The sequence below is a fragment of the Dermacentor silvarum genome, chromosome 8, assembly GCF_013339745.2.
Source record: "Dermacentor silvarum isolate Dsil-2018 chromosome 8, BIME_Dsil_1.4, whole genome shotgun sequence".
Lineage (NCBI taxonomy): Eukaryota > Metazoa > Arthropoda > Arachnida > Ixodida > Ixodidae > Dermacentor > Dermacentor silvarum.
Window position 1 is genome coordinate 24916328 of NC_051161.1, and position 14000 is coordinate 24930327.

General features: G+C 45.6%; 1 protein-coding gene across 4 annotated transcripts in view; it reads left to right on the plus strand.

Annotated features, from left to right (window-relative positions):
* Positions 1–14000, plus strand: part of LOC119460819 (carcinine transporter) — a 72454-nt gene that overhangs the window by 21473 nt on the left and 36981 nt on the right. For 2 of the 4 annotated variants that reach the window (XM_037721916.2, XM_049671753.1), the window contains 3 exons: positions 8599–8777; positions 9433–9596; positions 12619–12958. In XM_037721916.2, the coding sequence (XP_037577844.1) occupies positions 8599–8777; positions 9433–9596; positions 12619–12709 (434 nt within the window). In that variant the 3' untranslated portion in view covers positions 12710–12958. Of the gene's footprint in view, positions 1–8598; positions 8778–9432; positions 9597–12618; positions 12959–14000 lie in introns of those variants that run through there. The other 2 variants (XM_037721917.2, XM_049671752.1) reach the window with 2 other exon arrangements.

Below are 14000 nucleotides of genomic sequence, written 5' to 3' on the forward strand. Positions count from 1 at the left end.
TTTACATGAACACCATCAGCTTTGTCTCAGCCGTACATAAAATGATCATATATTTTCTTCCTTTCTTCATTCCTTTCCCGTCTTCCCTTTTCCTTCCCTATGCAGAGTAGCAAGTAGGCTCCTGCATATTAACTGGCACAATTCTCTGCATTTCAATAAAGAACCTTCTTTATTTTTTCTCTCTATCCTTAAATACATTGGCGAAAATCATGCCGAATATTAGGCAAAAAGAGCAACACTATTTAATTCGCCAGATAATATAGGAGACCTGTTTTCAAGTTATTGAGCGCAAAAAAGTTGTAGAGCAAGATGGCATGGCTGTCGTAAAATTACAAAAGCCACCTGTTGAGCGCCGGATGCATTTCCTTTTCAGTCCATGACTTTGACGTCAGTGCGTCGACTCTGTACGTCATGGTTGTATATTTCCAGTCGTTTCATATTGGCGCATCCTACCACACACATTCAAACAACTTTTGCCGACACTGTGATTCACTGCACACAGCACACCTCGCCTGTACCGGTCCTTCACTCCTTTTTGGAAACTGTAAACGTCATACCCACAATTCGCAATGATGACACCGACTGCGTCCGTAAGACAGTACCACATTCAAGTTAATAGCCCTTGCTTAGGGAATTTTTTCTCGTATATACACCGAAAGTCTCAGAAAGCTTCGCTGGTTGAGTTCCTGCGTATATTGTAATGCGTTGTAATCATATTTATTTTATTTGCATGTTATTTATTTATCCACAAGCACACAGGCTCCAGCAGGAGTATCATGTGAGGGGGGGGGGGGGGGGGGGATTACAATATATACAGGGTGTTTCAGCGAACACTTTCAGAAATTTTATAGATGTCTGTAGCAGATAGTACAATTCTAGTTCAAGAGCTCGTCTACTCGAAGAGGCGGACATTACTTGCACAAAACATTGAAACGCATAACCGAATAATTCACAAACATTCACTTATTAAGTTTTTAACTAATTACCTTTAAGCCCCTACTGCAATTTACAAATTCTACCTGTGGAGTTCGCACGACGGATCTGCTTGAAACGAATTCTCAGGATGACACCAGTTTCGAGATATTATTTCCCGAACTTTGCGGAGAAATTCGTTGGCATTGTAGAGTTACAAACAACAAATTAGTATAAGGATGTTAGGGTATACATAAAACAAGGTGTATCAGTAAATAGGTTAGTAGCATTAAGTACACGCTGACAAAACTTGAGGCATCACTAGTAACTGGTACAGGAAATGCAAGGCAACGTCGTCACCAGTCACATTTGCAATCCATTAAACTATGCTAGCATAAGACTAAGCTGCCTGCAATTCCCTAAGTGTTAGCTTACCAATACGGCTTAAGTTAATGGTTCTCTTTACTGTCCCTTTATGGAGGTGTTGGTCGGATAAACTTTTCTTGAGTCCTCCAATGTGGAATCCCTACCTTTTTCTAAGTGCTACACTGAGATGTGTTGAATTGTCTCAATCACACGAGTCAGTTATACTAGCCGGATCGAGGTGTGCCGCGCGATAGGCGCAATAAAGCCAATAAGGATTAGTTGGAAACCTAATATTCCAGCGCCTGGAATGGACGCAGAGACTCAGCATTTGTTTAACTTCATCTGGCATAACAGGAAGTTCGCATAGCGGTATTCAATAGCGCCTGGACGCTTTAAATTCAGCAGCAAATTTAGCGTGTTCGACCCTCCGTCTTCGCAAACACAGCAAGCAGAACTACGGAGCACATCAGTAGGCGTACACTCAAATATCTTGAACGTAAGCGTATTTTCCTTTTTTTTTCATCGTTTCTCGTGGTCGAAATGGAAAGGCAAAGCAAAAAAGGTGTAACAACTTCACAAGCGAGCGGGACACCCACCAATACTACCCCTACGAAAGCAATGTTCTATTCAAACGCGTATAAAAAAAATACAAAACCTTGACGGTTTTAGTTGTCGTTTTCTTCGCCGTAATGGCTTTCTAAGAATTTGTGGCGACTGGCAAAGTTTTCGTGAAGCCCACTAATGCGAAAACTTGCGCACACTTCTCTCTCTCTCTCTCTCTTTCTCTCTATCTCGCTCAAGAACGTTCACGTCCCACTAGTGTGGTCATTGAGGCCGAGAAAACGTTTACTGCCTGGACTGGCTTAAAAGCTAAAAAGCCTTCTCTGGACTGGACTTTCACAGTACTCTTACTCGGCTAAAATTTTCTGGTATATCAAAGTCCTACGCAAAACGAGACATCAGGGGGAAAAAAAGAATGAAAGATAATATTGTGTATAAATTCCAAGTTGGGCACAGAGCGGCGTTCTCGGAAACAAATAACAATTAGATGACTAGAAGCATGAAAGCCGAGTTTTATGTCGATGCAAAGTTACTAAGATGATATATATTTTCCTGTCGACCATTAATTTAAAACCCGCCGTGGTGGCGTAGTTTCGGCATTTCGAAGGAAGCTGGAATGCAAGAACGCCCGTGTATACCGTACATTGGAGGCACGTTAAAGAACCCTAGGTGGTCAAAATTACACCGGAGTCCATCACGACGGCATACCTCATAATCAAATCGTGGTTTTGGCACCGTAAAGCCCCAGAATTTAATTTAATAAATTTATGCGACCACAAACCAGTTTGCTTGCCTCTATAGCGTTGCTTTCATGTGCACACCACCTCTGGACGTACTACATAGACACGTTGTGCATATAATACACTCATTTTCAAAAACAAGACACTCTTACGCTAGAATTGCTCGTAAGTGAAAATTTTCAGCCAATCCTGGTGCACGCCATATTATTAGCGAAGGGGTCCCCGGCCAGTGGCAAATATTACTCATGAACAAAACAATTTGTGAATTCGGCGCCCTGGCGTTACAATAGGCTACAGGAAATGTACTGTGGACGTACTGTAGATATACTATGGCTTATAACCTTAACGAAGCTTTCTGATTAGCTCAAATGTGTAAGTGCATGGCCGTAGATGTTTGTGATACTTGTGTGTTTACGTGATCACTGTATATACCATAATTTAACCCTGCAGTTACAGTACCATGCAAGGCGACACGCCAGGCTAACATCTCGCAGCGTATCATTAAAGTTTGTATCCTTCTCTATCTCTCTATGTGCCTTATAATAAATCCAATATCACAAATCCGCAACTCGCCTGTGGACAGTTCACTCAATGTAGACAGCCTGAATGCTAGAAGCCTGTAGCCTTAATAAACATTGCCAGCCTAAACTACTCGCGCTTTGAGAGCGATTTTCTTCCGCATATGTATTGAGATTCAGTGTTTTAATTAAATAAATGTGTTTAATTGTGTCAAATGCAGTGTCAGTCGACATTCCAATACGCCCAGAAGGCTTAGGGCTGAAGCAGCAAGTACTTCACGCTAATAAATAGAACGCGAGAATCACTAAATTTGCCGCCGGCGTTTCATTAATTTTGTGGTTTTTAAAGGGGCCCTGGACCACGTTTCTTTCAATCCTCAAAAATTCCTTATAACTGATTGTGGTGCCACACAGGAATATATTGTCGAAAACGCTTTTACGAAAACACCTAGTACAAGCGTAGCTACTACGAGTGCAATATTTACCTTTCTCACTCCCCGTCAACGTCCTCTGTTCCGAAGCACAGGGTTTGTCCCGGTGGTGGTGCACCGGCTACGACGTAACGTCACGTGGCTTCAATGTTGTGTCAGGGTGCGGAAACTCGCTATACCTCCCTTGGGACGCCCGGTACCATGCCGATACGCGGCGGCAGCGCCGCTTCCACCACTGGCGGTTGCCGGATATCCAACTGGAAATAATTCATATACAAAACAATCTCTCCATGACGTCACTAATGAGGTCCGAAGGTAGAGGGAGAGGGTGCGCATCGGGAGGAAGAGGGTTGCTGCGGAAGCCCTCCTTTCCCACTTCACATGCAAACGAGCTCTGTTCGTGCTCTCTCGCAGGTGCGCTGGCCGCGCGGCGACAGCGGCCAAATCGCGGAGCAGAACCCGCTGAAGTGGGCCGTGCTTAGGAAGCGCTTTCTTTCTGCCGAGTTTACCTTGCAAGCTCCTATTCATTATTTAAATCACTGGGGCATCGCTCGTACACACCAGCGCCAAGTAATTGTAATGAGAAATATTTATATTGCAAACCGTCGTTAACTACCAATATTCGCTGTTAAAATGTTACATTTCGTCACTTCGTGAAAGTAGTCGCTTTGAAATTTCTAACTTCTGGTTAAGTTTAGGGCTACGGTTCAGTTAGTCTGCAGATGCCCAGTGGGGGCTAGCATAAAGAAAATAACTTCCTGGCACCATCATTCGTTAATTTTGCTCGTGTGTTGTGAAGTGGATCAACTAAAGCTGGCCGATTTATCAGTCAGCCAAAACTCAGCACAAGTAAAAGTCAAACGATTTTCTTTTTATTTGCACATTTCGTACTGGAAAAAGACTGACCTCCACGCAATTCGAAAATGTCGATCTGCAGAAGCAATTTTCATTTACAACTGAAATTTGTACATAATGAGCGAACATAAATTACAGAAATCCAAACCAGTGTGAAAATTATTAACCATCGCGGCTGTGTCTTTCTTTTTTCTTTCTTTTTACTTCGTCGACCGACGCTACTTTTATGTCAGTCCACTCAGGCTTGCACAAAACTGGTTTACTCATGCAAAATGAATACCTGCTCAGAAAATAGAGTGAAATACTTGCTCTTACCTGTTCTCATTAGGAAACCTGAAAAACTTCGCAGAACTGGAAATCCCGGTGTTCGAACACCACACAGCCGCACAGGACATGTGATGTCCCGATTTAGCCATCTTCGTCTAATGTTTGGTTGGCCTGGTTTCCTCCGTCTTCCGTTCTTTGTACGCCTGATCAAGCTTCTCTGTCTTATCTTTCCCATCTTCGTATTTCACACGACAACCAAAGCAGGTGACCGAGCGCCATACGACTTGTGATATCGCTGAGCGAGTGGCAAGGGTGAGCGGAAGCAAGCGCGACGGACGCATGAAGACAAGCACTTCACGCGCATCGCCCGATTTAAAATTCACGAAAATAGAAATAAAAAATGTCACAGTTTCGCCCTAAGGGCGAAGCAATGAATGCGATAGCAACAAAGCAATGTCATACGAAGTAAGGTGAGCGGCTTTGGTAGCAATATGAATTGTAGTAAACATGGCCTGATTAAGTAAGCAGGTGTGCTGCGGCGTAAATAGACCGACATGAAGAGAGACTCGATGACCACGAGAAGGCGCGTGTGAAACGGTGGTGTTGATGAGAAGCGCTTCCCGTGGGCAGCACGTGCGAAGGGACACACCTGTAGTGCTGCACTGTCGATCCGGGCAGCATTGCATGTGTAGCGTGCGTTGGAAAATGTAGCCCGACTATTACTAACTGAATGAACAAGCGTGGTGCGAGCACGCACAAACATGAATAGATCACACTGAATGACTGGAGACAACGACTGTCAAAACGCTGGCAGCGAGCGCATACGCCGCCGCGGGCGAAGGTACGTGCGGTCTATCGCTGCAACGGAAACTGAGCGGCGAATGCACGGCGCATAAAGGTCAGAGCCGTGTGGAGATAAGAGACGGTGCGGGTGAGCGAGCGACGAGCACGGTTGTTGGCAGAGTAGAAGTGCGCCCCCCCCCCCTCCCCCCCGCGCTCCCTCCGGCGCTGGCTTCCCGCTTCCTTGCTTGCGCGTGGGTGATTGAGTGCGTTCGCTCTCCGTGATAGCGCGCGTCCCCGCACGCTTCCGCTCGGGCATACGGCGCGCTGCGAAGATTTTATCTATAGGGAACCTCACGGCGACGGCGACGGCGACGGCGACGGCATAAATCCGGTTGAAGTGTCCATATAATTGCTATCGCAATAAAAAAAAATAACTTATAATGTCCGGCAGCCGCTAGGAGCGCACATGTTCCTTGAAACCGAAACTAGCACTCACCTTCCGGGGGTGGTTATGTTTCTTCTTTCAGCGGAAATGGACGTGCGCTGTCGAAAACCCATACTTCCGCTCGCTGTTACTATAGTAACGGTGGTCGCATCGCTAGATAGCTGCGCGCGGCTGTTATCGCGTTGGATCGTCACTAAAATCTGCAGCGAGTCACTTATCGTGATGCGCCATTTGGCCTTGCTGGCCTGTGACAGCTTCGCGTATGCACCGATTTCTACAGTGCGTTGCATAATTTTTTTTATTTATTCCTCCGAATAAATACATCGCTGAATAATCGCATTGTCCTTCATCTTCTTTAGTTTGCTCGCGGATATTGTAGCGAAATTACGACCCCCTTTTTTTCTGTTTTTTGCGTATATATGGTGTGTTTTTTTTTTTTTTTTTTCTAGCTGCACCAGATTTTTAAAAATTTCCTATGGCAGATAGCCCAATTTTGACTCTTGATCTAAATTACTCGATGAGGCGGTCACTACTTCTACAAAAAATCAGAATGCATAATTTCATAATTAACATAATTACGGTAATTACATTTTTAATTATTTAGTTTACGGCCTATATTTCAATCTACGAATTATAGCCGCTGAGCTCGCAAGGCGTGTGCACTTGGAACGAATTCTCAGGATGGCGTCAGGTTTGATATAATAATTTTCAAGGTGTCCGACGAAATGCATACGCGTTCCAGTTACGTACTTTTGTGCTTGAATGCATAAAACAGCGCCAATGCATTTCGTCGGACACGTTGAAAATTACTCGAAACTGATGCGGTCCTGAAAATTCGTTCCAATTCTCGCAACTCACTAGCTACAATTCGCAGATTCAAATATGTGCCGTAAAATGATTAATGCGAAGGTTAATTATCGTAATTGTGCTAATTATTCAACTAAGCATTTCTTATTTCTCGTAAAAGTAATGACCGCCTCATCGAGTAATTTAGATAAACGGTTAGAATTGTTCTATCTGCTACAGATAATTTTGAAAAACTTGGTGCAGTTACAAAAAGAAAAGAAAGAAAAAGAAACACCCTGTATATTTTATCGAAGTTCTCGGTGCCATGATTTTGTATGGGAAGTTTCTGCTCTTATCAACGGCCGTTGAAAGTTCAATTTGCGGCTGCGGCATCAGCACGCCGATCATTCTAGTCTAGCTACTGAGGGGGGCGTGGCACTTGCTCTGGTGCAAAGTACTGCAGGGAAAGAAATGTATTTGTTGACTATTTTATACACCGATGTTCCAGAGTATACAGCAAGTTATAACAAAAACGCTAAGCGATCTGTGCGGATGAAACCAACTTTATGTCGTGAGCGACCTACTTAAGAAGCCGCGAGTATTTTAGCTTTCTTATTCGTTGATTATTTAGTTGTAATAAGTTACGAACTTTCTTTAACAATGAATTTTATGGCCATAGTTCCAATACATGATCTATAGAGAAGATAGGAGAACATCACTTTCTACTGGTTATGATGCGCTACCTTTTGCGCAGCTCCGGCATTTAAAGTAAAGCATCTTTGACAAGCAGGTGGCAGTTGGCGACGGCGGCTTTTTAAACTAATCGCGAGATTTTATTTAGTGGTGGAAAAAAGCACCGCGAAGGTGGCTACACGTCGCAAACTGAAAGTGGTGTCTTCAGTGTGATCTACAAGCCAGGATTCGAAATTAATAACTAACTGTTTGCAACAGAAACAGCACCAATCAATCGCGTTTTAAGGACAAGAATACAGCAGGCGTCTCCAGGAGGCTGCTAAGGACATAGAGCTGGGTTTTTTTCCCGCACAGATGGCTTCGCTGTCAAAAAGCCGCAGCATTCGGCAGTACCCATCTCACAATGAATATCGACGTTATTGCAATTAGCATTAAAGCAATGTGGCTACGTACCGTATTGGCCCCGCAGACACACGAAGTGGTAATCTCGCTTCCAACTACAATGTCCAAGGATCCCACGACATAGTATACCTTGTTGTAATCACTGCACCTTAGTCGAAACTCCGCAGTATCCCTAGCATCCTGGCTGCATACCTCGTTGCAATGGCTCTCCATCGAGGGGCCGTGCTCGACTCGGTGATGTCTCGTGGATGGGGTGCTATCATGTCAATTTATTTAATGCTACGTACCCCTCGCGTCACCTCGGCACGTCCATCACTGGGGGATAGACGAATGAATGGGCACATATACATACCACACACGCGTTGCCGAGGTTTCTCTGTTCGGGCACATGCGTACCCGGTGACCCACGCCCTGTGATTCAAGTTGTCTACTAAGCCAGACAGCTGCCAGCAGCAAGTTGTCTATTCGGCCACAGACTCAGTGCCCTATGTTGTCTACATGCCTAGTGGCCCAATGTAGTAGAGAACTTGCGTCACTGGATGAAAGAGGTTAGATACGTACTTCAAAGTGGGCAAAGTCCCGATAGAATGCCAATTGAATTAAAAAGCTGACTTCCGTGTTTGATGGGACCCCCGGTAGTAAAAATCTGTGTTCTTGAACGCGACCATGCCATTTGTCATACAGATACTTATGGGTTTCCTTTGTAGCAACTGCTACGATTGGGTGCATGTCTCATTTTTCGCTTAAAGATTTAATAGATGAACGCCTCTGCCACGTTCATCCTCCTAATTGGCTCCCTTGATGACTAAACTTGCCCGGCTACACTGCCTGTGATGCAGCCGGCACGATGCACATCGTCTCGTCGATCGTGGCCAAGTTCTCGACCACGGCGGCGTACATGATGATGTACCAGCAGTCGGCCGAGCTGTTCCCCACGCCGCTACGTTCCTTCTCGGTGGGAGTGCTCACCGCTCTGGCCGCGGTTTTCACGGCATCTGTCCCTTACATCGTCTACCTGGTGAGTCCGTTAAAGAGCCACTAAACAGAAACAATGAGCTTGGACTATTAAAATATGGTTTCAAAACTTTATTTTCGTTAATTTCGAGGCAATGTATCGATTGTTAGAAGATAAAATGACGGTCAAAGCTTATTTTTTACGCAATTGGTGGATAAAAAACGCAGGGAAGAGATCGATAGAACCGGAGTGACTAAAGTCATAGTGGTACTAGGTAATGAAAAAAAGCTAGATAGGCAACACCGCTAGACTGTGATAGATGCAGTACACCCTCGTTAGATCAAGCAGGCTTTGCAACTATTTGTCGCCGCCCCGTTGTAAAGGGGATGCCAGTAATCTTTATCATCATCATCGATATGCAAGCAGAGGAGCCGGATGGCATTACACACCTCATACGTGACGTGTTTCGGTGCACTCAGTTACGGTGTGTAGCTGCATGCAGTGCTTCAATGTTAATCGCATTAACGTCGACATTCAGCGTGAGATGGGTTCTGCCAGAATTTTTTCCCCTTGGTCTATCTTTATTTCTCAAGCCATATCGTATATCAAACCGTTCATTTATCACCGCACGATATCGCTGTGTACCGCATAACTGTTATCATCATCATCGTCATCTTCATCGGCAGTGACTAATCAACAGCGCCCTTACGTGACGCAGGTGAGGTACGGCGCGTGGATCCCGTTCCTCTTCCTCGCCTTGCTGACAACGGCTGCTGGCATCGCGGCGGCCTGGCTACCCGAGACCAAGGGCTACCCACTCTGCCAGACGGTTGAAGATGCCGAGAAATTTGGCAATGACCAAAAATTCTTCTCATTGAACAGGTGAGAAACAGGCGGAGCGCCTCGAATTTAAGCTAACGTGTACTACCGCAGAAGCGTCGTACAACCACGCAAAAAAATTCATCAAGGTTCTCCATGAGCTTCTCCGTTTGGCAGGAGAGTCGTGCGATAGAGCGCGCTGCTTGCTACTTTCTTAATTTTGTTAGCTCTTCAAGCCAAACTTGTATTGCCTCACTCGTGTCGGCATCGGTGTTGGCGTACGAGAAAAGCCAAGCCGCGCGAAAATAAAAATTGCTCGTCGGGCTGGGGAATCGGACCACCACGCTAACCGATTCAGCCACTGTCGGTTCATCATACAAGCCCTTTAAAGCAGGGTTTTATAGGCATGAAGAAATAGACGTGGCGCCCGCAGCTGGCGCCCGCGATCACGCCATACCACCCGCCAATCACAGGCGTCCCCTCCCTCCGAAGGAGAGAAAGGGTGTGATCGCGTGTTCGCTCGCCTAGCGCCCGCCGTTTCCCGCCAACTTAGGCCCGGCAGTCAGATGGGGAGGCCGCGTTTGGTGTGTTCTGCCGAAGAGCAGGCTGCGTTGAAGGAACGGCAGCGGCAGCGGGCCCGTGAACGTCTCAAATGCTCAATAAACTAACCAACGCCTCCCCTACAGTTGGACAAGCTTCGCGTGCACCCCTATTCCCGGTTCTTACAATGGGCCTGTGGACATGTGTCTCCTCTAACGCCTGCGCGAACAATTCAAATTTCCTCCTCATTCGTATCCCTTTCTCTGCTTCATTCCTCTTCCTACATGTAAACAACAAGCGTCATTAAATTCACCATACTTTCTTTTTTCGCCTTTCTTTCCTTTCTTTGTAGTTAAGTAAAGGCGTTACTGTTAAAGAACGTATTACCACGTGGGTGTCATATGAGCGAGGAGACGTAGATGCAGCTCTCGGATTGATAACATGTTCACATTTCATGCTCAAGCAGTGTGGTAAGCGCGTCTAGTCTTCATTTGAACGCTTTCCCTTTACGTCCTCCTCCCCTCTCTCCCCAGCGTAGGGAAGCAAACTGTTCCTTCCCCCCTGGTTAACTACCCTGCCTTTCCCCTTTCTTTTGTCCCTCTCTCTCTCTCATTTGAACAATGCCCGCATCCTCCTCCAGTAGGCAGAAAGGCACTTCAGTGAGACAGTTTGGGGCAATTCATATAAAAAAAGTTGTCGCAGTTTCACCTGAAAGGCGAAGCATCAATTGCGATAGCAAATTTGAAGAGAGCTATACGCAGTAATGATAGCAGCTTTATCAGCTGTATAAACTTGGACATGCAGCAGCACCGGCAACACGCAGAACTGTTGTCGACGCCGTCGGCGTTTTGCCCGCGTTCGCTCAAAATGCGTGCGGCGTTGGTGACTGTTGCCGGAGCCTCTGATATAAATAAGCACTGGGTGCCGCAGCTAAACGTCGCCTCCCTTCCCTCCCCCCCCTTCCCCCACGACCTGTCGCGCGTCGGAAGAAGGCACGTTTGCTCTACATATATGGTGATTGTAGAGGAGGAAAGAGACGCCTACTTCTGCAGCCCTTAACGCGCAGAACAGCGCAGAACGCGCGTTTGGTCTCCGCCGTGCGTTCACCTCCCCGGGAAAGCGCGCGTCCCTCGCGCCCTTTCACTCGCACATACAGCGTTCGGCCCGCGGCGACGATTTCATCTCCATTGACGTCATACGGAACCTCACGGCGACGGCGACGGCTACGGCGACGGCGACGGCGACGGCAGAAATCTGCTTTTGAGTGTCCATATAATTGCTGTCGCAATAAAAATGTGCAGATCGAACGCTCATGTTGAAATCTATGTGAAGCGGGCAATTGGACGCTTTACGACTAACGGCGGTGCGCACAAACGTGTGTACTTTTATGCCCCGCAGCACTGTAATAGCACGGAACGTTCAAGTTTATCCACCGCAAAAGTCACAACATTATTGTCGTGCAATGTTTTTACATTTATGAACTGCATCGCTAACAAGCGATGCCGAAATGCAAACTCCAAATTAGGTGTATTCACAGTGTGAGACGTGAATACGCAGCGATGTCACAAGCGCGAAGGTGATGCATGATGATTGTCGCGGGAAAATCGCTAATGATAGGTGTATGCAAAAAGTACGACACGTATGAAGCAACATTTACGAATTCTGTACTTCCTGTGTCACAGTAGGGCATATTCATTTTGGAGGACTGGCAAACAACGAACACACCCCCAGTGGCGCCTGCCGAATGGCTAAATCAAAGGAAATAAAGCAATTCAAGGAATCCGTCGAATAAAATGCCCTATTCAATTAACACGTCGGTGTGTGCTTTAGAGATATCCGTGAGCCGACATTATACGTTCAGGGTTTTTTTTTTTTTTTTTTTTTTTTGGGGGGGGGGGGGGGGGTCGTAATAGGACATACCCAACCTGGAGGATTGGTCAAGAACGAGCACAACACCAGTAGCACATATTACTCAGTGGCTGTATCTCTTGGAAGATAAAGTAAATTAAGGTATCCGTTAAATAAATTTCACCATTCCGGTAAAAGATCAGTGTGCTTCACAGATGTCTGTGAGCCGACATTATCTTGTCATCCCCAGATAGCGACTGACCCAAGACCACCCAATGGCCAGGTAGCCTCGCCAAAGCCGGGAAAATAGGCAGAGAAAGGTTCTCTTTAAATGTATTATCGTATATATATATATATATATATATATATATATATATATATATATATTGTCGCAACGTCAAAAGCAGAGGTCGCAGATCCCTGATCAAGGGGGATAGCAGCAGGTCGCCTTTTATTAATACAGCGCGCTACTGCGACTTCTTCTTCGCCGTGCCTTGATAGAAACGCTCATGCCTGCTCGTATAGTCCTCCTCTTCATCAGAGTACAGGCGCGGCAATATATATATATATATATATATATATATATATATATATATATATATATATATATATATATATATATATATATATATATATATATATATACCAGTGTCACGGTTGCAAAGTAACAAACCTTCGATGTCTGTTTTGCGAACAGGTTAGAGGAATCCTCGAAGCGCTCCAGACGTGTCGAAGAAAACGGCGAGAAGAAGACCGTCGAACTACAACCTCTGCAGGCTGAGGCATGACCGATTCGTCCGATGCCTCGTATGATGTGCCATCTTCAACGAAGAAACATTCGTGTCAACACGAGTGACACTGTGGCACATGACATCGTGCCTATATAAGCAAAACGAAAAGCCATTGCTCAACGCCCGTGCCACCACGCCTGGTGACTCGAAGACTCTTACTACATTCTCATGCCTGTAGAATCATTCTCATGAATAACATTGTGAAACAGGGAGCTTAGATATATTTTGGGGGCAACCACTGAACGAACATCAGCCTTCTAAAGACGTCATGATAAGGCGCAATCGGGAAAGTGCTATCTTCCATCGCAAACACAGACAACCTATTAGACAAGTCATTCGGTTGTATTTATATATCCCATCTCTGCGCCGGAAAATAGCCATGTGTGAAACAAACTAGCCAAACTTGCCAAACTAGCTGAATTTGAGAGAATCTGAGAACGTTTCTTCTCGTCGTGTCAAACGTTGTAAGGAGAGGAACGCAGGCACCTAACTGTTATTGAAGGTAACATTTTAATTGTACGATTAAGTGGTCCTTGCGTGAAAATATGATCCCGTTGTCGCAATTCGTACCACTCTTATGCAAACTAACTGCCTGATTGATCGGCATTCTGGCGGCACGTACCCGCGACTCGCGATAACTCTGTGTTATAACGAGGCGATGACCTCTGCAATCGTCAATCGTGCATGATAAGAGAAGTCCTGCAAATACGAGCCTTGGAAGGTGGAAACAGTAGCCATACACGTACTTATAGGCTAAAAGCTTCGTTTGCTGGTCCTCACATTTGACCGGACTTCGGAGTGTCAGGCCCAGTGTTAGGTTACTAAATCGGCGTTCCATCAAAATGCGAAACACTGTGAAACCGTGGTAAATGTACGCTAAATAGCAACACTAGACAAGTTTACACTGATAAAACGTTCTCTTAAAAAATTACTTTCATTCACTCAGTGGGGAAGGGCTGATTGCTTGTGGTCAAGACCAAGGCCAAACTTTTTGTATCTTGAATTTTGCATCAGCACATTGATGGCGGTACGTCTGTATTACGTCACCGATCTCAAGGTATTTGCTCCTATATGAACCAGTTCAAGTTCTAGAAACTTGCTAGGTTGAGACTTTGCTTTCTTTAAATTTGAGTGCAGTTATACACGAACAAATGCTGTCACAATGCGTAACGTCACGGCGGGATGATGCGCGAACTTCATGGCGGTGTTGCCACTCGTCTTTGGGTCTTGCGTATTTTCTAGACTATACCAAGCTTCCCCTCTGACAGGCTAGCACACAGCCTGTCAT